The 27,100-nt window shown below is 42.3% G+C and overlaps 1 protein-coding gene across 3 annotated transcripts in view; it reads left to right on the plus strand.

Annotated features, from left to right (window-relative positions):
* Positions 1 to 23,893, plus strand: part of LOC144770435 (sulfotransferase 2B1-like) — a 548,547-nt gene extending 524,654 nt beyond the window's left edge. For 2 of the 3 annotated variants that reach the window (XM_078654947.1, XM_078654946.1), the window contains exon 7: positions 17,690 to 23,893. In XM_078654947.1, coding sequence (XP_078511073.1) covers positions 17,690 to 17,808 — 119 coding nt within the window. In that variant the 3' untranslated portion in view covers positions 17,809 to 23,893. The remainder of the gene's footprint in view (positions 1 to 17,689) is intronic. The other variant, XR_013598895.1, reaches the window with a different exon arrangement.
* The last annotated feature ends 3,207 nt before the right edge of the window (positions 23,894 to 27,100 follow it).

Consider the following 27,100-nt stretch of genomic DNA (forward strand, 5'->3'; position numbering starts at 1 on the left):
TTTTTTTGTCCTCATTTGCCTCTATCGTTCCATTTCGCTTTTCTCAGTAGCCGAAATGTCCATAACCTCATTTGCTGAAATGAGTCCCTGACGTGTAGTAGCTGTAGGGTGCCCTGGAGCCACCAATCACACCGTACCGAGCCCAATACTTACACCAACCCAGTGAAGAAATAGAAAAATCACCATGAAGGAAGGTACTATCAGCCGAGGCGGAAAGGGGCTTAATCATTGGACACCTAAACTAATTGCCAGTGCTCTCAACAATTCATAATAGGTGCCCAAAATTCCTGTCTGCTGCGCCCCTTAATTGCGCTATCTAGCTTTGCCACATTTCTTACAGATGATAGCCAGCCTTCATAACTTGGAGAAATCGGAGAACCCCACAATTTACAGATTTGCCTACGGGCCAGTAAAATCGCATAGAATATCAGATTTAGATGCTTCTTATTGCTTGTACTTTCAGAGTCCATCAATCCAAAAATAACTAGTAAAGCCCTTACCTTAACTTTTATCATCAAGGAATCAGATAGTGCTTTACTCACGGCCATCCAAAAGGACTGGATCTTTGGACAGAGGAGAAACATATGGAGATCGTCTTCCATCATGCTGCCGCACTTTGGACACGCCACATCACCTCCTCGACCAAACTGATAGCCTCCGAGGCGACTAATAGGCCCTGTGAACGGTGAAGATATGATTCCTTTTCAGGTATGCAGGTTTTACTATTTTGTATAAAGTACGCATAGATACTTGCCATTGGTCTTCAAGCGTAGTTGACAACAAGCATCCGCCCCAAAGTTCATCAGGAAGGCTGAAGTTCCCGTCCTCCATATCCACCATGAACCAATACCAGAGTGCGATCTCTTTGGCTAGAGACTGCCTGGAGACAACTTTCTCCTCTAATTCGTTATATCCTCCAACTTTTGTACTAGAAGCTTGAAACCAGCTCAAAACTTGGAGATATTTAAATCTTGATATTCTTTGACCCGATATCTGGTTACATTCCTCCCATGAAATCAACTGATCTTCCTGCATGAGATGATTCCAAACTTCTATGCCCACTTCCCTCAAGGGTGCGGCCAATGCATCTTTGGCCCATTCAGGGGACCCCAGAGAATGCCAGATCGGAGCATAATGGCTGAAATATGGCAGCTTCACAGTTCTCCTTACTCTATACTGTGTCTTACTTTTTTGAAGTACTTTGGGTCGGCGTACTTAAACATAAAACCTCCTTCCCTCAGGTTGTGGCTTTTCAACTGAACCTCAAACAAACCGCCTATTTCTGAATTAGATGGTGTGATTAAAAGCATCCTTCCGTTTTTTAAAAAGAAAGACCAAGAATATAGCAGGAGATCAGGTAACGCTAGGCTCCCTTTTTCCAATCTCCTTCTCAGCTTCTTCCAGGAGATTCTTGGCCCCTTAGAAGCCCAAATGAAAGAGCTGATCTGCCCCTGGAGTTTTGAAAACCAGACTTTAGGAAAGGGGAGAGGAATAGATTCAAATAAAAACGTAAACTTCGACAGTATCACCATTTTTATAAGATTAACCCGACCGAACAGGGTCAAAGGTAAATGTGCCCAGTTCTTCAGCAGGGTGACCACTTCCTTCTTAGCAATCTCGAAGTTCACTTCCGTAAGCTTAGCGATATCCTGTGTAATCCTTACCCCTAGATATCTCATATCCTTAGTGCATCTTATCCCATCTGCTGTAAGGTTCCAAGTCATAATCTCAATTTCTGCTTATTAATCTTATACCCTGAGATATTCCCAAATTCAGTGGTAATTGCTAGAACAGGCTCTAGTGCACTATGGATCTCACTGGTAAAGATCAAGATATCGTCCGCGTATAGGCCTATCTTTTTACTCCACCCATTATAATTAAAAGCTCGAATTTCTGCGTAGTCCCTGAGCCGTCTAGCTAGTGGCTCAATGTATATGTCGAATAAGGACAGCCCTGTCTCGTTCCCCTTGATATCTGAACTGATTCTGTCAAAACTCCATTAACTAAAACCCTCGCAAGAGGTGCCGCATATATACCCTCAAGCATTTTACATATATTTGGACCCAGGTTAAGAGATTTGACTACTGTTTTTTAAAAGACCCAATTGACACGGTCAAAAGCTTTAGCGGCATGCAGTGCCATTACCGCTAAAGGGAGATTATACGTGGTGGCCAGATCTATTGCCCCAATAAGAATAAATGTCAGTTCTTTAATCATTCTCCCTTGGATAAAACCCTTTTGATCCTTATGTACCACCAAGGAGATAACCCTGTTGAGCCTTTCTGCTATAATCTTTGCAAAAAGCTTATAGTCAGCATTTAAAAGTGACACTGGCCTATATGAATCGCAATTTTTGAGGGATTTACCAGGTTTCAAGATTAACGCTATGGTGGCCTCTTTCCAAGAGTCTCGAAAACCCGCTCTAGACATAAAAATATCATTAAACATATGTAACAAGATCGGTCCAAAGGTGTCCGTCAAGGTCCTATAAACTTCATGAGGGAGACCATTCGGTCCCGGTGCCTTCCCCTTCTTTCCCTCACTTATAGCTTTCTGTAGTTCCCCTATTCTGATCTCTCCATTCAAATGCTTAGTCTTCTGCATTGGTAGCTGGTCATACGGATCTTGCGCTAGCCACCTCAACACTTCTTCTTGAGTGACCTCCTAATCCTCCTTATACACATCCGCATAATGTTCATAAAATGCAGCTACAATAACCTGGTTGTCCGATAAAAGAGCCCCAGTTTGTTCACACCTAATCTCCTTAATTGTGTTCCTGACTCGGTCACTCTTAATTTTCCAAGCTAGTAACTTACTAGCCCCCTCCCCATACTCAAAATACTCTAGGCAGCTTGTGTCCCATCTCTCCCTAATCTTTGCTTGAATAGTGGCTGACAAGGTTGTCTTCAATGACTCAATTTCAGTCAGCCTGGGATTCTGTTGTCCCTGGTCCTCTGCAGAGATCAGACCGGCCTCTATCCTCCGAATGTGTTCCTCTAAATCCAAGATCTTCTGATGGTATAATCTTCTTCTAGCTGCTGCAAGAGTGCCTAGTCTACCTCTCAGATAGGATTTGTAGGAATCCCAGACTATTCCCAATTGGGAGGAACCCTTGCTGTTATGAAAGAACTCTACTGTCTCTAGTTTCAGTATGCTAATAGACTGTGGGTCTAGCAAAATGGAACAATCTAATGCCCATCTAGACTGGAGTTTTTCCTCGCCCAGACTTATACAGAGAACTATAGCTGAATTATCTGAAAGGTGTACTCCTACATGTTGGACATCTAAAACCAAGTCCCTGAGCCTATTATCGATTAAAAAATAATCGATCCTAGAATGTTGATATTTTTTATTATGGAATGTGTAACTTCTACAGGGACCAGCTCTTTGCCGCCAGATATCACACAGACCCAATTCTTTGATCATATGGTGTACCAGTGCCGATATTTTCGGATTCACCACTGCTCTACTATTAGAAGATCTATCCAATTTATGGTCAATCACAGTGTTGAAGTCCCCCGCCATAATGACCGAATCAGGAAAGTTTAGTAACTCTGCTGATAAATCTTCAAGGGGACATGTATCGTCTTGATTTGGGCCGTTATAGCCAATTAAAGTGTACTTATGACCATGAATCCTTAACTTTGCTATCAACCACCTCCCTGATACAGTTGACACATTGCCTTCCATCGTGATATCCTTCCCCTTTTTTATCAAAATTGCAACCCCCTTGGTTACCACCACCTGCTTTGTTACAAGTGCACTGCAGATCCATTTTTTTACTTTAAAAAAGTCACGACTCTCAACCTCTGTCAGATGGGTCTCCTGCAAGATCATAATTTGTGCCCGACAGTCTCTCAGGTACTGCAGTATTCTTTCTCGTCTTGACCTTACCCGTAACCCATTCACGTTCCAGGAGAGTATTCTTATCTCATTAACTACTCTCTTAGGCTGAATAAAGAGATTTCATGCTGAATCAATCGCTGGTTTGAGGCTAAAATATTGATACGGCAAATGAGTATTTTTTTTATTTTTTTCCTTGATGCTCCCCACACAGTGCCCGCCAACAAGAAAAGAACCTCCCTCCCCCCCAGGAAAACCCTCCCCTGACTATCCAACATAGGAAACCCTATAGGAGTCCCTTCCCCCACAGTTACACCAGGTATATATCCACGCATAATACTATAACTCCTAGGGAGAAGGAAAGCGAAGCAGGTTTAAAATTACATTGAAACTGAAACAAAAGTCGTTCTTGCGACCATTTTCCCTTTTTTTTTATTCTCCTTACTTTTTCCTAGACCTAATATTCTAAAGCTAACATTAAATCTCCCCAAGATTTCCAAGAAATGTGCTTCTTATAGATTGTGTTTCTTATATAGACCCTGACTGTAGACACTCCAAAAACCTATCCACTTCATCAGTGAAGCGGAAGGAGTGCATCTTGTTATTAAGCATCACCTTTAGCATTGCTGGAAATTTTAGCTGCACCAACGCACCTAGCATCCTGAGAGGCTCAATTCTCTTACCTAGCTCCCATTGCCTGTTAGAAGTTTTGGTGGAGATATCCGATCTAATCTCGAATCTCACTCCATCAATCTCCATCCCCTTTTTTGACAGGGCACGAGACAGAATCTTCTCCTTAAGTGAGTATGTCAAGAAGTTTACCAGGATCCTCCTAGGTTTAGCTCTATTTGTTTGAGTAAACAACGTTGATATTATGTTATTCTATTTTTTCAGTTCCCCTGAAGAAGAGATCAGTTGATCTCGAATTGCATTGGGATTTTCAACTAAAAACAAAATACTGTTAACCCGAATTTGTTGTAATGACATTTAGTGATCTTTATGATTTGAATATAACTTTACGGTTTTTTGTACAAATATGCAAAAATTGCAATTGAAAATAAAGATCGAGGTACAGATCTTTTAAGCTACAGAATTGAGTTGTCAAAAATTATTCAATGTTACTAAGTTTGCATGTGAATACTTGTTTATAAAAAATGAACAAACCTTTAGGTTTGTACTAGCTGTGCAGGCAGGCACAAGTGATATAGACGACACTTGTAGAATTCATTCTATTTGGGTTGGGCCTATAGGGGTCTCTGTGTACTCTCTGTATGTCCTTGCTTATCTCCTCCTCTGATTCCTCAATAAGTAGCTCTTTTTTGATTAGACGAGCAACGAAGGATTTACCTTTACCTTTACCTTCTGGTATCTTCAAAAACTTCAAATTATTTCTTCTCTGAAAATTCTCTGTCTTTCCAGTCTCCCCTGTTGCTCTCTATCTCTCTTTTTTAGAACCTCTTGTTCTTCTACATTACCTTCGACTGTTTCTTTTAGTATCTTAACTTTCCCTTCAAGAATCACAGTTCTCGAGCTTAGGTCATCAATTTTTTTTTTCTCCAGATTATCACAGACACCTCTGATGTCTTTCTGATTGCCCTCGGAGATCTCGAAGTGGCTTTTTATTTCCATCGTAAGAATTGTAAGGAGGTTAGCAATGGATATGTCCTTTTTGTCAAGAGTTTCTAAAGAAGAACACTGCTCCTTGCTGGTGACCTTAATTAATTTGTTGTCGTCCACACGAATTACAGAGTCTTCCAGCGGACCTGGGAGAGCCTCGTCGGGAGCAGAGATTCTATTGGCAAAACCTGGTAGCGATTTGGAGAGAGATCCTTTGACCAGTCCCCAATACTTGAGGTCTTTTCAGAGACAGGAACAGGAGTCGAGCAAGTAGCCGAAACGGAAACCAAAGCCGAAACAGAGACTGAGGAGGAGGCTGAGGGTGGAGACAACACGTTATCTCTACTGTCCCTACTATCAAGTGAGCCCTGATCAATCGCTACATCCATCTTGGGATTACTCAATATAATAGTCTTTGGTAGGATTTTAAAATAAGTTCTCAGTGAGGGAGTAACCTTAATTTTACGCTCAAGGCTTAATCTGTTCTTTGTTAATTTACTCCCGCGCAGTTCTCCCTATCTCTGTGTCCTTAACCGCACCCTCCTTTGATGTCCTAACAGATTTTTGAGTGTCTCTTACCCCCTGTATCCCTTCTATTTTAACTCTAGAGTCAACTCTACCTGGGACAGTCGTTGCCTCTCGCACCTCAAGATTGTCAGCTTGAGCACTCTTCAACGTGTACCTGGATACACCAGAACCCTCCTTAGCTCTCCCCAAACCCTTTCTCCTTCCTTTATTCAATTTAGTACTCATGCAATTCAACTGAGTGAGGCGAGAGGAGTCAGGGTAAACAGTAGGGGGTATAAAGTCCAAAGCTCCTACCTTATTCACCAATGTGCCCCATGTTTTCTCTGCCTTGAGATGAGCTCTAGAGCCGTAGATACGCTGGCTGCTTTTACTGCAGTATTCTGGGCCTCTGTTTGAGTTTCTGCCTCCTCGGCGTACGTCTGAGAGCTGGGCTCAGAGAGAATAGCGCTAGTACTGCTCTGCCAGTCTCCAACCCCCTCCCCCGGAAGGAGATTCGAGAGGCGGCGCGTCTTCCTCTCCATAGCTCCAGTGCCCCCCAGAACAGTGGCTGACCCCCCGCTGTATTGCCACGCTGTAGAAAATACCTTTACGGGGAAGAAAACTCTGAAGAAACACTCGAGGGACAGTCCTGGTATGTGTCTGCACTGTCTCTACTTCCCTCAGTAAGGTAGACTCCACGATGTGAACAGGGAGATTGCCACTTCACAGCGCCGTACTGCCGGCTGCCGTCTCAGAGAGCATAGCCTGTAAGGAGCATACCAGGTCTACCACAGTCTAATTCCTCATGTCCACAACCTACCTTTTTCCCCTTCTCTACCTTTCTAATTCTTGCACCGCATAACTTTCTTTGAGGGGGATCTTCAGAAACTCCGATGGCTGCAGTTTGAAAGTGGTATGAGAGGGACAGGGCGCTGACAATTTAGGGACCTATGCACTCTGCCCAGGAGAAAGAATGTGGTTTTGTGCCTTACTGACCTCATTAAGATCACTCATAAGCAGGCACAATAAACAGAGGCCTGTGAGGATGGGCATAAAACACGAAGGGATGGCGACAATCCCAGGCACCACGGCAGTGTGTGCTATAAGGGCACCTATTTAGAGGCAAAAGACATTCTTTACACAATTGAGTTTCTGATGAAAATATAAATGTTATGTTATGTTACGAGCACTTTTATAGCGCACGGTTGCCCCAGCCAAGGGGCGTCCCGGCGCTTCCAAGAGTAACAAACACAACACAGCAGCTACGGAAAAAAAATGCAGTACAAGAAGGCTAGACTAAATGAGAGAAAAGATGGGTCTTGATAGCCCTCCTGAACTTCAGGAGCTCATCCATTTCACGGATATGGAGCGGAAGGGAGTTCCACAATTTTGCGGCCAGTACCCTAAAGGACAGACCGCCGGCTCTACATAGCCTGAACTGAGGGACAGTTAACAGATTCTGTCCCAAAGATCTCAAGTTTCGGGCAGGGACATAGGGCACCAAGAGATTCCGAAGATTCTGGGGGGAGGCAAGCTTAAGGATCTTAAAAGAAAGGCACAAGGTCTTAAAATGGATCCTCTGTGCCACACGCAACCAGTGTAGCGAACGGATGGTACTATCCGCAGAACAGAATCTAGGTAAGCCCACCAGGGCTCTGGCTGCGGCGTTCTGGACACATTGCAACCGAGTGATCTCTGCCTGATTGGCACCCAATAGGAGCGAGCTGGCATAATCAAGCCGAGATAAAATAGAGGCCTGTATAACCAGCTGCCTGGTGGAAGGATCAAAAAACCTCAAAATCGGTCTTAACCCTCGCAGAATGCCAAAGCAGATGGCCGCCACTTTTTTAGTGTGTCCAGAAAAGCTAAGGGCAGGATCCAGCCATACCCCCAGGTTTTTTAGCTCCAGGACAGGAGTGGGGGTCACACCCAGCTCAGGGGGCCACCATGTGTCACCCCAAAGGTCAGCCCGCTTGCCCACAACCATGACCTCAGTTTTTTTGGCGTTTAACTGGAGACAGTTGGTATTCATCCAGCTGGCCACTGCAGAGAGTCCATTCCGGAATCTGGGGGCATCAAGGTCGGAGTCACCACTTAGGACGACCGCCAGCTGAGTGTCGTCAGCATACAAGACCATAGTAATGCCCCATTGCTTGACAACACCTGCCAGCGGCCTCACATAAAGATTAAATAATGTGGGGCTCAACGACGAGCCCTGTGGCACACCCAGCTGCAACGGATGGGACTTGGACTCAAATGGAGGAGTGACCACTTTAAAGGTCCGGTCAGCGAGAAAAGATCTGAACCAGTCAAGAGCAGTGCCCTACACGCCTGCCTCACCAAGACGTTGAAGTAAAATCCTGTTTGAGACCGTGTCGAACACGGCACTGAGATCCAGCAGGATCAGCGCCCGAGTCAAGCACGGACCGAAGGTGTTCTGTCATAGAGAGCAGTGCGGTTCTGGGATGGATCCAGAATACCTGCCCTGGTGAGATGTTCAGACAACACCCCATGTACAAAGGCCTCAGTGATTTTAGCAGGCCAAGGAAGGAGTGAAATCGGGCGGTAGCTCTCAAGTTTGAGAGGGTCCAAGGTGGCCTTCTTGAGTATAGGTGTCACCACAGCCTGTTTCCATTTAATTGGAACGACACCAGACGAGAGGGAAAGATTAATGAGGTGGCGTAAAGGGGGAAGACAGAGGTCTACAGAGTCTTTAAACTGAGCTGGACGCAGAGGGTCAGTAGGAGAACCAGATTTTACCTTACTAGCCAACATAAGAAACGTCTCAAAAGATAGATTAGGAAGGGAGACAAGGGCATGATCGGTAGAAGGTTAGTGGGCTCAACAACCGGCTCAGTACTAGAAAAAGTGCGGTAAATGGCTTGGACCTTTTCAATAAAAAACAAGGTCAGATCTTCGCAGTAGGTCGCTGAACAAATTTCTGTCACAGCGGCTCTGTTGGCTGTCCCTAAGGACCTTAAAAATAAGTTTGGACGGGTTGGAGCTGTTACTAAATTCCTGGGCGTAGTAGGCAGCACGGGCTCTACATACTGCTCTATGATAAATTTTGACTTTCGCCAAATAGAGCTTCTTTTTCTCAGCGTCATAGAGTTTCCGCCAGTCCCTCTCTGCCAATTTGCAGGCTTTTTTTAGCGGCAGCAGGAAACTGTCGTACCATGGGCTGGAAATTTTAGAACGCTGTTTAGTCCAAACAGCAGGAATCAATGTGGGGCAATTACAAAAATCTACAGATCTCTGAATAGACACATTGCATTCATTTCTCAATGAGACAAGTAAGATAAGATTTTTCTAAGTTAAAAACTCTTGAATGTACCACTAGATGATTTTGAATCACTTTCTCAGGTCTCAGTGCCCAGGGCAGTAAACCTTTTAAGGTAAAAAACTGCTGGCACAGGTACGAATCCTACGGTAGAGGCTGCTTTCTTAACCCATGACAGTAAGGTATAATTCTTAACAGGCAACTGCAAAACTGAAGTAGACCCAGCAAGTGTAAGCTCCAAATTCATTGAATGTTCTCCTCTGTTCTAATTGCTTGAAATGAAACTGCTTTGCCTAGACATATTATTAATCTCTGAAGCAGACTCCCAACTTAATAAAAATTCAATATGATTATCAGGAACAACAAAGCAGCCCTGCAACTCAACATTAACCTCATTTTTGCATCCATCTTTCATCGACACACTGGAATCTCGAATGGGATTCACAGGCAATGTCAGACACTGGTTCCCCTGCTACCATTCCAATCAACATCAGTTTGGTCACATGTACACCTTCAGGCCCGAGATCCTAATCACCAGAAGAGTCCCCAAGACTTTCAAACTGTCTCCTTTCAGCTTTAATCTCTACATGGGCGCCTTTGGGGCTCCACTCACAGCAATAATATACTTGCAATGCTCAACTTCACCTGAAAGTCTCATCTGCTCCAGACATCCAATCCCTCAAACACTTCCTACACCTCATCCACTTCTGGATGTCCAGCGCCTTCTTGAAGCTCAAACCATCCCACACAGAATTCTTATTTGCCTAGAACAACAAGCAAAACATTGTACAAACCTGGCTCAATGGCATTAACCATGACGCATTGAACCTAACTTTCTCAGAATGCTGATTCACTTGGATACCCCTTGAACACCGACCTCACCCCCAAGCAATCCATTGGCAAAAAAACAAAGATTGCCTGGTACCTGCTCTCACATATAAAAAAAAGTGAAACTGTTTCTTCCAGAAAATGAATTCAGAGCTGTTGTGAAGCTATTGTATTCTCGCTTCTTGATGGTGATGACGTTCTACTCCTGGCTTTCCAGACACCAAACTTGTAAGCCTTCTTAAAAGGAGATCCTTTATACTGCAGTATGTCATATCCAAGGCTGGAATGATCACACCATCCACACCCTTGCAGAACTACATTGCCTCCCCTTTCTGGCCCACACCATCTTCAAAACTATATGCATAATTTGTAGACTCATCATGACCAGTATCCCTGATTACCTCAAGGACCAGCTCACCATTTCCACTGGCTCTAGACACATCCAAAGCGAGGCCACCATCAAACAAATAAAAGGTAGTAGGCCTCCTCCCTTTACTGATCTAGGATCTGGAAAAGCATTCCCTAATCCATAAAGACCACCCCAACACTGATTCAAGTTAGGAAAGAGTTGAAGATGCACCTCTTTATAAACGCACTACATAACAATGTAGTAAAAACCTGACACCTCATTGACAATAGGCTTGTTTTTTACATACATACATACATACATACATACATACATACATACATACATACATACATACTTACATACATACATTCATACATACATACACATACATAAATTCATATATACATATCCCTTCACTAAAACCAGGAATGAAATAACTCCATAGTTAACTTTAAAGGACCTAAGACCATTCATGCAGGACTTTGTTGCAGTACACGCTATTCCCACAAATGCTAGCCAGTTTAACTTTACCCTGACAAATCTCTACATGTTATCTCATGTTATCTCATTTTGTTGGTGGCCACTATGTAGTCTGTAATAGTTTTATCTCCAAATTGCCTATTAAAGATTTTAGCAGAGTTTATTTTGTGCGGGTTTTTGTTTGTGAGTTGATATTTTGCATTTAATGCGCACTGAGATGTTTTTTTTATCATCTAAAAGTACCATATCACCAGGGTACAAAATAACACAAATAAGCCTGGCTCTTAATTTGTGTGTCACTCTTTCTGCCCATTAGCTCAATTATTAGGTTGCCATAATAACATAAAAACATGGTAGGATCTAGGACGTATTCCTGCCTTGTTCCCTTTGCATGGTGGTGGGTGAAAAACGTAGTTGTCTAATTTCACATTCAACCATGTTTTGAATTATAATTCACTAATGATTTGAGTGACTGTAAAATAACTCACTAGTTCTTTCAACTTTTGACTTTTTCTCACATTCACAGAGTCACACAGCCACATTGTTGCACACAGTTAGCAAATCCAGCATAGCCATTGAATGAGGAAAAACTTGGCAGAGCCAATAGGTCTCTCCTGTGAGACGTATTGGATTTGACAATGACTTTTAGACATGCTGTACGGCACTGTGGCTGCTGTACAACATAGGCAAAGAAAAGGTTCTATGATGCAATCATCGCATTATTTTGTAGGCATGCGGCAAGACTCCTACATTTTTGTTTTCTTTTTATTTACCAATATGAGATGCATAGGTAAATTAAAAATAGAGCTAAAATGCTTTTTTAAAAATAATAAAAAAGCACACAATAACTCTAAAAAATAAAAGGGGAGCAGATTTATGTATGGAGTGGGTTCAGGCAAAGCAACATAGAGAGATGGCAGACTGATGGAGAAGGAAATGAAGGATTAAGAACCTGTAGCCTGGATGAGAAAAGGACAAGAACATTCACAGGGGGTGAGTAAGCAGGGGCAAAAGCACAATGGACACAGATGGTGAGCAAAAACAAACACATTGGATGGCAGGAGGAGGGGGAATGTAAAGGGCAGAAGAGGGTGGGCATAGAGTAGAGCAGAACACAGGGGAGGAAACAACATAGAATGATGGGGTGTTAAGACAAGCTCAACAGGAAGACAGGTAGAAGAAAATGCACTGTCATAGAGTGCTTTACAAAAAAGCACATCCCAAAGAGCGAGCACTCATGGAAGAATAGAAGGAGTCAATCAGAGAGGTGCTACACAGGGTGTGCTCTATTGAAGAGGTACAGACTAAAGAGCCGATTACAATGCTTTTGTAAAAGGCTCCGACCCATGGTCGGAGCCTTTACGATCACTTCGTAATATGCCAGTCGGATTCCTTTCCAACTGCCTCTTTACAATGGAGGCGGTCAGAAAGGAATCCGCCAAGGTATTCTGGATGGCTTCAGATGGACTCAGAGTATCGGTCCCATAACTGAGATGATGTCATGCGGAGGCACTCCGCCCAACTTCATAATCCGCCATTATGTGGATGGGGTTAAACAAATAAAGGCAGCAAATAGAAAGCTAAACAATCACTTAATTCTATTCATGTTCTTTCCCTGTGTAGACGTTGAAATTCAGAGACCTCAAATATGCTCAGTGGTTAGTCACTGAAGACCTCCCAAATTGTTATCACAATACTATTCATACTTTTGCCTTTGCCTGCAAACTTTGAACCTCCCAAGAGGAGTACTCAAATGAGACCGTCGTAACTGGCAGAGATTCCATTTAGCACAAATTGCAAAGATAGGTACTGCTTGTGTTCCCACTTGACACCCCTCAAGGTTTTCCCTCCAAATTTCTCCTTTGCTCTGTGCTTAGACCTGAGTGCTAAAACAGTGCACCCCCAGCCACCATTTTGTGTTCTCAAGCCAGTGAGGCCAGCCCCCCTGACTCCTCCCCGCCCCCCAGCAACAGGAATTTTCTACATCAGAGGGTGCTTCTGTGAGCTGTTTAAACTGTATTTACTGGGGCCTGTGCACTTCGTTTTTTGGCCAGCAGGGGGAGTCAAGCTTTATTCAAACAGTATTGTTCGATTTCGAGTTAGTGAAGCCTTTACGTGCAGAAATCCAAAGTTGTGGATTGAGCCTGTCTGCCTCCTAGGAGATTCTGAACAGGAGAAGCAGCTGCCCAGACCCCACCCCCAGGCCAGCAGACCATTGGCTATTCAGCTACTAGGCAAGTCTGAGCCCTCCTCTCACACCTGCCCAGGCCCCTTAAGGCCTAGCTGGGTACACCCCAAATCATTCTCCTCCATCTTGTGAGTTGCAGCCTACATGTGCCCCAGATTGCAGTGAGCAGAGCCCTGGAAGTGGTAAGGAGACAGACTAGTGCTGTCTCTTCCCAAGACAAAAAGTTGTTTAAAGAACGATTTTTTGACTCTCTGTGTTTACTGTTTATGCCTGTGGTTGTTACAGTTAAAAATTGTAGTTTTAGCCTGCCTGTAATTGCATGTTTTATCAATCAGTCAAACGTACTTTATTTGGTTCATAGCAAAAACCATAAAAGTATACAAACATCAGAAATAAAGCCCAAAATACAATACAAAGTTAAAAACAATCAATACATATAATGCAATAAATTTCATCCATTAGCAAACATTTTTGCGACAGGTGGGGAACAGGACATTGCGCAATAGATTCTAAAATCCACTATTTACAACATATCCACTTAATTTTTTTCCTCAACCTCATGGCTACAGTCAAAAAGTTTGCTACATTAAAAATTTCCCAAATGTTAGACAATAGCTGGAGGTGCATAAGGGCCGGTTTAACTTGTCTAAACCCTTTATTTTTAATTAGAGGTCGGATAAACTTTTTTCTGATTGAGTTAAAATATTTACAAAAAAACATAAAGTGCGTGGTGTCCATAATGGAGAATCCGTCACAAGGGCAGATCTCCAGGTCTATGGATCTAGTCCAACCTGGACGTTCAGTAAGAAGGAGGTGAAATTTGTTCAACCTGAACTTGGTCAACAATAATCTATGGTTAGCGTTATTGACCGTTCTCAAGTATAGTTCTAAGTCACCAGAATTTATTAGTAGCTGGTGAGCCCTTACAGATGGTTTGGGCAGCTCCTTATCTTCTCTGTCCAGACCCTTTCTGAGCTTGTATATTTCTTTTACCCATTTCACATCCCCCTTAACTAGATTATGTGGCTGATCAAACAATTCTGGACGACCTAATCCATCAGCTAATTTTTTGACATAATTCTGCCAGGGGATGGAATTACTATGCTCAAGGGCTAAACAGTCCCTCAAAACCTCATGATTTAGTTCCAGTTCAGGGTTCAGCCATACTGCAATCCATTTTAAAAGTGGTGCTATAGCTATTAGGTCTTCCAAATAAGCCACCTCACATTCTTGATGGACAATATAACCTGAAGTTGATTGGGGCACCGATAAAATAGTCTTCAAAAACTTGTCCTCTACAATCTGTAACGTCTTAACATTTTATAATGCCCCATAAATCAGCCCCATACATAGCTAAAGAAATACATTGAGCATCATAAACTTTCAAGACTGCCTGTAATGGTTTTACTCCTAGTTTCCGCACAAAACCAAGTAAGGCCAAAGTATACCTAGCAAAAACATTACGTTTAGCAGCCAGTTGGGGCACCCATGTGGAGCCATCATCAAAAATGACTCCTGGGTAAGGAAATCTCGAGACCTTGGACAACACATTCCCCTCACAATGCAGGGTCTTCATTTCTTTGCCATTCTTACCCACAGCCATTACATGGGACTTAAAAAAATAGACGCGAAGGTCTAAGACTTTCATAAAATCATAAAATGAGTTTAAGAGGCGTTGTAACCCTACTGGTGTGCGAGCTAAAAGAGCGGCATCGTCCGCATAAAGTAATGCCAGTACAAAAGACTTGCCTGCTCTTGGTATATCCTTACACGCCTCACCTAAGGTGGCACCTAGTTCATTTATATAGAGGGTAAATAGTAACAGGGCTAGGATACAACCCTGCCTAACCCCGTTCGTAATCCCGATCTTACCCGTGCAGTTGCCCTGGCGGTCGTATCTAACTGTGGCCGTGAGGTCCCTGTGCAGATCTGCTAGGTGCTACATGTGCCCCAGATTGCAGTGAGCAGAGCCCTGGAAGTGGTAAGGAGACAGACTAGTGCTGTCTCTTCCCAAGACAAAAAGTTGTTTAAAGAACTATTTTTTGACTGTCTGTGTTTACTGTTTATGCCTTTGGTTGTTACAGTTAAAAATTGTAGTTTTAGCCTGCCTGTAATTGCATGTTTTATCACCTTTGTTGTGTTTTAAATTTGTGGTTTTCCATGCCCATGATTGCCTCCATTTAAAGTGTTGAATTGTGGGATTTGCAGTCCAACCTCTGTAGTTTGTCCCTCTCATTCCTTGGTAACAAATCTGTTTTCCCTCCAAATTTCTCCTTTGCTCTGTGCTTAGACCTGTGTGCTAAAACAGTGCACCCCCAGCCACCATTTTGTGTTCACAAGCCAGTGAGGCCAGTCCGCCTGACTCCCCCCCAGCAACAGGGATTTTCTACATCAGAGGGTGCTTCTGTGAGCTGTTTACACTGTATTTACTGGGGCCTGGGTACTTCTTTTTTTGGCCAGCAGGGGGTGTAAAGCTTTATTCAAACAGTATTGTTAGATTTCGAGTTAATGAAGCCTTTACCTGCAGAAGTCCAAAGTTGTGGATTGAGCCTGTCCGTCTCTTAGACGATTCTGAAAAGGAGAAGCAGCTGCCCAGACCCCACCCCCAGGCCAGCAGACCATTGGCTATTTAGCTACCAGGCAAGTCTGAGCCCTCCTCTCACACCTGCCCAGGCCCCTTAAGGCCTTGCTGGGTGCACCCCAAATCATTCTCCACCATCTTGTGAGTTGCAGCCTACATGTGCCCCAGATTGCAGTGAGCAGAGTCCCGGAAGTGCCTCTGTGCCTCTATCAATATATTTAATCTAAATATACATACTTCCTTTATGTATCTATATACTTTCAATGTACTTATGGATCTATATATTTATCACTTTCTTCTAATTTAGCATTTCCTATGCACTAGCCTATTTCTCAGCCTATACTTCGCTCATTATATCTTCTAGCCCAACCTTCTGACTCATCTCAAACTTCTTTCTACTACTCCTTCTAATGCACTACCCTATCTCTCATCCTATACATCTATCAATATATCCTCTAAATCCACTCTCTAATTTATCCCAAACCCCATACCACTACTATGATCACCAAAATAACCCTTTCTAGACTCTCTCCTGCTCTACCCCTTCTTGCATCATCTGACACCTCTTTTTACTACACGGATCCCCTAAAACAAACCTTTCTAAACTCTCCACTCTGACTCCTTCCCTCCAAATCTCCTTTTTACTCACCCAAAAGCCTCTTCCTACTGCTAAGACCTAAAAAAAATCCTTCACTCTTTTATCCCTCCACTATCCTTTTCAATCAAAATTAACAGACTAACATGTTCACTTCTTAAATTCCATATTCCATATTCAACTATACTAATATACTGCCCAAATAACTGAATAACATATCTACTACTCAAATGACTTCATATTTCTACTATAATAATTTTCAACACTATTCCTTTATGGGTTCTGGAGTGCCCTGCTACTCGCCAGAAAAGCGCATCAACACCCATCAGGGGTAACAACAAGTGCTATATGAATGCAAATCTTTCTTCCCCTTTTATCCCTCCACTATCCTTCTCACTCCAAGTAACAGACTAATATCCACCACTGAAATTACCTCATATTTCACCATATTAATTCGCCACTAATCCTTTATAGGCTTCCTGAATAGCGTGCGTCAACAAGCGAGCGATAAATAAATACAAACCTTTGTCCTCCTCTATCCTTCTGCTATCATTCCAAATCCAAATACCTGACTAACCTATCCAGCATTTTAAATGTACTTGCATGTTTCACTATACTAATTCAACACTAATTCTCTATGGGTCCAGGAGTAGCGTGCTACCTGCCGAAAAAGCGATTTGACACCTCGTCAGGGGTAGAAAGCACTATATAAATGCAATTACAATACAATACAATACATTATTCCTAAATACATTGCATAAATCATTTAGTTGTAGTAAATACCCATTACCTCTGCTGCTACTTTATCAATGTATTTTATTTTCTTGCAGAAATCAGTTTGTTAAGTACTGGATTTCGTTCATACCCGATATGGATCTTAGCAGAGGATGCCATATCCATGCTTTAGGTGTAGGCAGAAACAATATCCAGCCTTGTCATGTCAGTGGCATTGAAAACAGAAGGATCAACACAATTATTTTATTTATTTGAACTTGTATATGCTGTAAGCAAGGTCTGATGGATGTCAGACCACTGCACATAAGCACAGTTATAATTAGGATGCACTTAGTTTCGCTGCATTAACCACAGAATTTAAAGCACCAACGTTCATTTTGGGAAAGTATTTGCTTTCCCCGTTTTCAGGTGAATGGTGCAGAGTGGACTCTAAATTATAGCTATGGTTAAAGGAAAGTTCTATTCACAACCTTGATATATTTACTTGTTATGAAATTTCAACAGGTCTATAACATTTCGAACTAATAGTTGGAAGTCTTTTGTAGCTTGTGAAAGTAAATCGCACATATTGCTTTATCTAGTCATGCATGTCAATTTATCCAGTCTGTGTATGGTTTATTGTTTTTCATTTTATTTCTTGAAAAGCGAAGTGTTTTGAAGGGTCCTCTCTCCTTTATATCCTGCAGGAATCTCAGGGGACTGGAAGAACCATTTCACTGTGGCGCAGAGTGAACGTTTTGACCGGGTCTACCAAGAAAAAATGAAAGGATTGACTGGGCGTTTCCCATGGGATAAAACTGATTGAGTTGTGTCTAAATGTACAGCAAAAGTGTGTCCAAAATGCAATAAGAAGTTGTTTTCCGTTTTAGAATTGGCCTATATTGATATTTTCCTGACTCTCCGGCCACCATGGACTTTCAGAGCACCAGACCATTTTTCCTAGATGTGGTCGCAAAACTAGAAAATGTTTTGCATTGGTAGGTTGTAAAATTATCGCATTCTTCATTTTCAACGACATAAATAAACTAATTTGCTCTATTTGTAAAAAAAAAAACGTTACTACTAAAATCCTCTACACATTGGTTTACCTCATAAACAACTAATATAATTTGAGCTAGTGTAGATTAGGCAGTTTTGGAACATGATTATAAGTTACTCGTTATATTCCCAACAGTGCGTAAACCCCTGTTTACTTACAGGTCGGAATTACGAGTTCAAGGTTAGAGTTGTGTACTAGTCTTGTCCTAGCATACTTGCTGTGTGTTATGGGAGGGTTGCAAATGAGACGGTCCCTCGGGTGATGCTGTGTAATAAACTGCCAAGTTGGCAATTAGAGAACTTGCAACATTCATCAAAATTCATTGAAATTAACAATAGACTTCCAGGAATTTAGACTGAGTGGAGCATTTTTCTCCTCTCTAACCTTGCATATTCCAGCCTCATCATATCTGACCTGTACAAATGAAATGCTATACCTCCGCTCTCTGAACAGAGATAACACGAATCCTAAATATCCCATTACAAGGAATGATTCCCGCAGTGGCATAGAACAAACTTAGAGGGCCTACTGCAAGAAATGGTATGGGGCCCCTCGCAATACCTAAAACATGGAGTTGCCAACCACACTGTTAAAGTACTTCAATTCTACCTCCTGCATCCACATGTCATTAGCCAGAGCTTCTGTGATATCTTTAGCGTGAAAAGAAAAATCAGATGCCATGTCAGATCAGCATACTCTGAATCGTGTTGTGGTCATATTTATTGGAATAATAATCATTATTATTTATAAAATTGAAATATAGTAGACGACTGTATATGAGCCTCCCTGATGCTTAAATAAGGGAGCAGGTTTAACAAGAAGGGAGGGAGGGAGTAAAGGAGTAATTTACCGTTTGGCCGAGCAAGTTGAGCTACCAGTAATTTGTAGAATTCCTGTACTGCTAGATTGGCTGTACCGGCTCCCATTAAAGACCTCATTCTGCATGCCCTATCAAAATACATTATTATTCTGCCACCTAAAGTTACTGATACTGATTTTACCAGTAGATCTAAATGGCTGAGCCAATGGCTACTACAAGTGAGACCTCTGTCCAATGTCCGATTTGTTCTTTCCCAGGGCCATCTCGTTAATTCACCTTAATGTTTTCATCCCTACCTCTCTATACACTCTCTAAACCTCAATTCTCTGCCTCTCTGCCTTAACCCTCTCTGTGTATCTCACTGAACTGTTTCCATCTCACCTCCCTGTAACGTCCACCAAATATTTCAAATCACTGTTAACCTTGACTCTCTTCAGCTCACCTCCATCTTTCTATACTATAAATATTTCTATCTCTCTTTCAGCCCTTGCTCTACTTCAACCCTACCTTGCATATCTATCACTATTCATCTTTCTATATCTCAACTTTGCCTCTCAGTACCAAACCTGTCTTAACCTCAACATTAATTAACCACCTTAACCCACCTTATCACTCTACTTCCCCTCCCTACCGCTATTCCCTGTACCTCATCTCTCTCATTACCTTAACTTCTTTCCTGTTGCCGCTTTTTTCTCTACCTCTTTCGGTGTGGCAACAGTACAGCTGTTGGAAGCCCTTAAGAGAGGACCAAGAAAAGAGGCTTAATAAGCAGTATTGAGCGACTAGAGGAGCTTAGGTTCTGCACATGATAAATATCTCTACAATCTTTTGTTGGGCAGAAGGTGTGACCTACTGCAAACAAATCTGTGCTGCTATTAGACATTTTCTATTGGTAGAAAGCTTATGCTTAATGCAGCAGTGTTTATTTGCTAATAGTGACAAGTCCACCAGCAAGGCTATAGTCCTGATTTATGCATGGGAAAAAGTTTGTCAATTGCCATTGGTGTGACCTGATTACTATGATAGGTTACAACAAAGACTAATCCAACCTTAAGCAGGTATGTTATCACAACTATCTCTATCCCTCACAGCTGTGCCCTTGCAGGTAAGAGCGGTGGGGCTAAGTGGGGTGTATTTCGACAGATGACAATGAGGGAAAATTAAATAAGTAATTATGTTTCCCTCATTGTCGTCTGATGAAATGTCCCCCCTCCCCTGCCCCCCAACCAGGCCCTACCACCCCACCGCTCTTGCCTGCACGGGCTGCAGCTGGTTCCTCATCCACTATTTTCTTCTTCTGCAGTAAATGTATTTCTCTTCTCAGTCTCCATCTCACCACTTTTCTCTCTTCACCTGAACTGTGTTTCTGCCCTTCACCCCTCTATTTGCTTTTCTCTCTGCCTTATTAATCACTCAACATAACCTGTCCTTCTATACATCGTTTCGTGTTGCCTGTCTGTCTACCTCACTGCCCTCACTGCCCTCACTATACTTCTCTTACTATCTTACCTCTCTACCTGTCTACATCGCTCTGCCTCTACCTATTTCTAACTCACCTCTCTTCCTACCTTGCCTATCCCATGCTCTATCTCATCTATTGGTGTACCCCATCCTTCTCTCCTGTTCTACATTTCTTTAGCTACAGCTCTAGTTTTCTCTCTCTTAAACCATACCTTTCTCTCTAGTTCTTTTTCTACCTGCCTTTTTCACCTGTCTGTACCTTTCTGTTTGCCTACCTCACATTTCTTTCATTATGTTATGTTTCGCCTTACCCCACCTGTCTACCTTACCTCTTTCACCCTTCTCTCTCTACTTCACATCTGTACTGAAGTGAACTCATCAATAGATAAAAGGAAGAACAAGGTGGGGAAATAGTATTATGGATTATCCAGTCAGATGGAGTATAGAGGTTTGAGACTTTTAACCCACTGCCCTTCAAAAATAAAGATGCTTCAACGTCAAAGAGATATAAAGCATTTGAGTTAGTTTATTCTGAGTAGAGAACTAGAACTGAACTTCTCCTTTAGGACAGGGGCAGTCTAATTCCGATTTGGTTCTGCAATATTACCCAGTAGCTTACAATGCACAAATTCATGCTAGTTGGATATTTTGCTTCGGAGGTTATATTTGCTGATGTAGTAACTCTTGTATCATTTCAGTTGGAGTCTGAGAGTGGGAAAATCTAAGGGTTTTTAATACTGCCCGCACCCACTAAATAATGGAATGCTTCATCATAGGGCTGCTGACACAGTGCTGCAGACCAAAATACAGGGTGGAGCTCAAATACTTTTTTATATTATGCCTGGGATCCACTTTGCAGAGGCAATTGTAAGGCCAAACTATCTAGGAGGGTACCCTCTCAATTTTTATTCTTGGGCCCTTCCTGACAGGATTAAAAAGTCTTAGGGGTGCATTTAATGAAGTGATGTCCCTGTCGACCTCTCTTCTTTGATCAACATGTTTCAGGTAATTCTGTCTGCCCACTGGGGGTCAATGGCATTCCTCAGGATATACATCCTATCAACCAGCCTCCCAAAATATGCTTTTTGCGTGAAGCTTATAAGTTACTAAACTTGCCAGTTGTAGTAACACTTCAGGAAATTCCTAAAATAGAATGATTTCATTGTTAGTCAATGCAATTTTGAAGCATTCTCTTTAATCAAATATACTTTTTACATTCATGCCCCAGGCGAATGAATCCATTCCCATGTTTTACTAAAATCTCACCGTCAATAATGTGAACTCACACACACACACACACATACCCTTGTTACCATCCATGTGGGGACTATGTGTGAACACCTGCCTTGTGGGGACTAACCTTTCCCAATGTTTTAAAAATATATCAATAACAGAAAATATTTAAGAAAAAAATCATGTCTCAGCAGCAACCACCGCAGGGTTAAAATGCAGGATCAGACCGCCACAGTTGTGGTCGCATCCTGATCCGGTGTGCTGGACCGCCACATGCATGGCGGACGTTCCTGGTTTACACCAGGCTGCCCCATCCTAATGAGCCCTATATTATATAAAGTCCACAGAAAGGGATTTACAGATACCCAGTCTATTGCTGAGTTCTCGCAAACATTAAGAGATAAGGAAAGAACAAATAGTTCAATTAATGTAAAGGCCAAAGAGCATACAGTGTGGTCAGATGGGAAAGTCAAGTTGAGATTACCTAGTTTTTTTTACATCAACTTCACCATATTCTTGATATGGCTGTACAATAATACTCTTCAAAGATATGGCATGTGATTATAGTAATGCTCTAGATCTGACAGAGGGAGTGTGTTGTGACAGTCATTTTCAAGCCCCGCAGATATAGTGCATACTATATTGATGCCCAGGTTCCCACTGACAGGGTCTAATTAGTCACTCGCATGTCTCCATAGACAGAGTGTGATTATATGTATGTTAAAGCCCCCACGGAGATGGTGTGTGATTGTAATAATGCTTAATTCTCTGTAGAGATCGTATGTTGAAATTGCATGAGATAGTGTGTCATTAGAATGATTCCCAGGTTGCCACACAGATAGCATGTCATTATAGTTATGCTCAACTCCTCCAAAAGATAGTGTCTGATTATTATAGTTATGCCCAGGTCCCTAGAGATATAGTCTTTGGTTACAGTTATGTTCAAGTACCCCCAGAGATAGTGTACGATGATTCTGATGCTGCAGTTCATGCAGAAACAGTGTGTTATTACAGTAATTCCCGGTTCCCCACAGAGATAGTGTGTTATTACAGTTAAGTTCAAGTCCTCCACAGAAAAAGTCACCCAAAGCATTCATTCTGAGAGCCCCCCAATTCGTAGTAATCTGATCCTGAAAGATTGGTGGTAACAACCCACATGAGAACGAAGGGGTATATGCATTTATATTCACAATCCCAAGACGATACCGCATTTTTTCCCAGATAGGGAATGCAGATTAAATCATTTTAAACTTAGTTTTCGTATAATAGCTAGGCTCAATTACTCTGGTTAGGCAATGTTGCGCATCCTCTCCTAACAAAACTTCATAAATAGTAGGTCTTACTGGTTCAGGGACTAACGACTTGCTCCCGACCAACAATATCCCCATTTGCTGTAGTAATGTTACCCCCAGTGGTAAAACCTTAAGGAAGGTAGACCCCAGCCCCCCTTAATCTCGGAAGGATTAGCCAGTTAGCTGCCCTTCTGGCTTTATGGTAACCCCATAAGAATCTGATACAAACTCCTTTTGCTCTAGAACTGCTAGAAGCTGGAAATTCTAGGGTTATTGTCCTGAACAAATATAGAAATTTGGGGAAAATAAAATGTAAATGTCCAATATTTGTAAAGCACGAACAATTACCCGAAGGTGTCAAGGAGCTGGGGGCCCTCGGGAAGATTACACAAGCTATTGCCCAGAGTCATGTGGTGCTGGGCTGATCTGCCACCGGCACCAGGATCGAAACCTGAGTCCCCGGGTTCCAGTGTCAGTTGCCTTAGCCGCTGCGCCACACCTATTCCACCAAGTAAGCATTTTAATAACGTTGCACCACCCGTGCAATGGGAAATGAAAATGATCTAGTCTTGCAAGTGTCTGATCAACGCTTTTTATAATCTGCATAATGTTCATCTCAGGTATCTGCTCTACCACCGCGGTAATATTTATGCCCACGTATGTTGCTGCAGATACAGTCGAGATATTCTGCGGTCTTAAAGCGTCCGAGAGTCTTATTGGTGTTTAATTTGTAGCTAGAAATTGAGTCAAATTGTTTTGCAGGGTCATACACTGCCGGAAGAGTAGATCTAATGTTAGATGTAAAAATGGCAATGTCATCAGCGTAAGCTAGCGTTTTGTATGAGATCCCATTTACTGTTGCAGCTACAATTCGTGAATTGGCATCTAACTTGCTAAGTAAAGGATCAATATAAATGGAAAATAATAACGGCGAGCAGGGACACCCTTGTCGGGTTCCTCTGCTATTTTTTATTTTTTTTTTAATGTCTTTATTGCATTTTTTCTGTTATTATACAGTTGTAACATATTATTGTACATAATAAACTTACAGTGAAAGAAATGCTGCTATGAGCCTGTAACCATAAAACCGGGTATTTCCACACATTTAATTACAGCTAGACATGCATCTTCAGCACGCATAGTGGTATACATGCATGAAGTATCTTTGCCACTAACTGCATACGCACACTGTTATCTCTATTGGCATATCAATTTATGTATCCTATGTGTGCATCACCTTATCAGAAGTTATATACAATTTTATGGCAGTAGGGAACGCTGCGCAAAATAGTGTACATCAATATCTTTTTCTTATATGTCAATCTAGCAAATGCTCTAAGGTGGAGATACAACTCCTGCCATGGGTTGTAACAATAGGTATGCAATGTATGCCAATAATTTTCACAACAACTCTCAACCTAAGCAACTCTAGAGAATATAAATGTCCAATCAATAATAGCTTTCCAAAATGGGGCATTTTTCAAGTTTATACAAGTAGCCAACTGATTACCAATTTTAATTGGGAATCAGCCGCTGAATGCTGGTCAGGAGCGTGAAAAACTATAGAACAAGAATAATAGGAATTCGCTATTGAGAATCTTATCTATTAGAATATCCAATCTAAAATATAGTAAGATTGCCCTGACAAAGTCTTTTGGCTGTAAAGCCAGACAAAACACCTGTTGGCAAGATCAGTTGGCTACTTGTATATGAAGAAAAACTTGATCATTTGTACCCAGTGACTGGATCTATTTTGGATGAAATAAAGAAGATACAGAAAACTGTACCATTGATTGGACATTTATATTCTCTAGAGTTGTTCAGGTTGAGAGTTGTTGTGAAACCTAATCAGAAGTTGTCTGTGTGAAGATACATCAGTTGAATGAGAGATACTCATTGCATTCCTAGCATACTCACTCTAGCAAAGAACTATATAAAATTCTTAAAGAATTAGCCTCCCCAGCTGTTGAAAAGTCCTCCTTCTCCCTACCCAAGGATGGGTTGACTCTATTTCTTCTTTTTTCCACAATAAAATCCAAACTATCTATTCTTCCTTTCCTCATCAGGACTCAGATCCTCACCACTCTATTAATGCTGGGCCAGCGACACCCATAAAAACCAACGTCCCGGTGCTAAATGAATTTGAACCTTTTCTCACTGTCGAAGTATTGGAAGGCCTGACCAAGATCAAATCTGGCTCCCCAGTTGACCCCTTCCCCCCTTGAGCCTGCACCAAGATCATTCCCTTACTTGCAGAGGCCTTAACTCAAATCTTCAACATGTCATTAAAACAAGCCAAGGTTCCAACGAGATGGAAACAAGCTCAAATAAAGCCCATTCTTAAGAAGCCTCTGGCTGACCCTAATCTACCGACCAATTACCGTCCTATCTCCCTGTTACCTTACTTTGGGAAGGGGCAAGAACATCGAGTCAACAAAAGACTCACAGCCCATCTGGAGAATCAAGGTCTTCTCGATCCTTCACAGTCTGGCTTTCGGGCCACCCACAGTACCGAGACAGCCGTTGTTGAGGTTGTTGACAACATAAGTTTAGCTTTGGAAAAGAGGGAATCTTAGATCTGTCTGCCGCGTTTGATACCATCTCCTACAGCATATTGAAACATCGACTGTGGGAGGTGGGAGTCAGAGGGAAAGCCCTTGACTGGTTTGAGAGCTATTTGGAGGACAGACCAACCTCTGCTGCAGTGGACATCATAACCTCATGTAGTCATCCCGTGACTGTAGGGGTCCCACGGGGTTCCATTCTAAGCCCTATGTTGTTCAATCTCTATCTAACCTACGTCGACACTTGATCTCGTTTTAAGAGCTGTATGACCCGAATAAATGAATGGATGATTACAAATAAGCTCAAGCTAAACAGCAATAAGTCTGAAATCATCTTATTGGAAGAGCTGAGGACTTCTGGTCACATGACTGGTGGCCTTCTGAATTAGGAAAGTGTCCCTCCCCTAAGTCAGCTGTACGAAATCTGGGCATCACCATTGACAGCTCTCTGTCTATGAAATCCCATATTGATCAGGTTTTAGGGGTCTGTTACTGGATCATGCGCAATCTTTGTAAGATCTTTAAGTGGTTACCCATCAAGGCAAGGAAACCGTTGGTGCAGGGCCTTATTATCAGTCGCTTGGACTATGGAAACGTCCTGTTTACCGCCTTGAACGAAGATCTGCTCTCCAAACTCCAGATTCTGCAGAATACAGCAGCTAGGCTTGTCCTCAATCTTCCCTGCATATCTCCATCCACTTCCCATTTACGAACCCTTCACTGGCTCCCGATCCAACAAAGATGCCATTTTAAGATCTTAAGTCTAGCACATAAGACAATGTATGAGGCCAGCCCTTACTATTTAAAAAACAAACTGAAATGGTATGTACCAGGAAGATTATTAAGGTCAAGCTCAAAATTATACCTTGCTCAGCCTCGTATTCGAACTTTGCGCAACGGAGGCCCCCATGTTATGGAATAATTTGCCTGTTCATATCTCATCTACAACCAATCACAAAGGTTTCCGTAAAAAACGTAAAACCTGGTTCTTCCCTCCAATCGCTAACTAGCCTCGGATTGTTGACTGTTCTATCGTCCTTTCGCTGCTGGCACCATGAGACCTCATGGTGAGTTGTGCGCTATATAAGAACATTTGACATTTGACATTTGACATGATCAGGTAGCGCATATCATTTCTGTAGTGCTATTCTGGGCCTGTCCGTATTCCAGATTAGTCCGCCGATCAAGGCTTCCAGTTCCCAAAATATACGTACCGGAACATATACAGGAAGGTTCGCAAAAGAATACAACAGCTGCGGTAATACTATCATTTTGACTTAGGTAATACGATTTATGACATTTAGTGGAAGGGTCTTCCAGAACTGTATCTGTGCCTAAACATATGAGATGGCGCGCAGCAGGTTGCCATACAGGGTGTCCACTGGGGACCTATATAAATAGACACCTAGGTATCTGAATGTAGTCGGATACCAGGTGAGCGCAGTTCCGTTAATGAGTACGTCAGTCTCCGTCACGTCGTTTTGGAAAGAGTGGACGCCCGATTTAACCCAGTTTACCCTGAGTCCCGATACTGCTTCAAACTTACAAAACAATATGGATATAGCTGGAGGTATAGCATGCAGGTATTTGATATATAACAGCAGATCGTGCGCATATAGGGACACTGCGTGTAGCCCATCACCTAGAGGAATGCCCCATTCCATGCCGCTCTCCCAGAGCAGAGCTGC

This window comes from Lissotriton helveticus, chromosome 7, assembly GCF_964261635.1.
Source record: "Lissotriton helveticus chromosome 7, aLisHel1.1, whole genome shotgun sequence".
Lineage (NCBI taxonomy): Eukaryota > Metazoa > Chordata > Amphibia > Caudata > Salamandridae > Lissotriton > Lissotriton helveticus.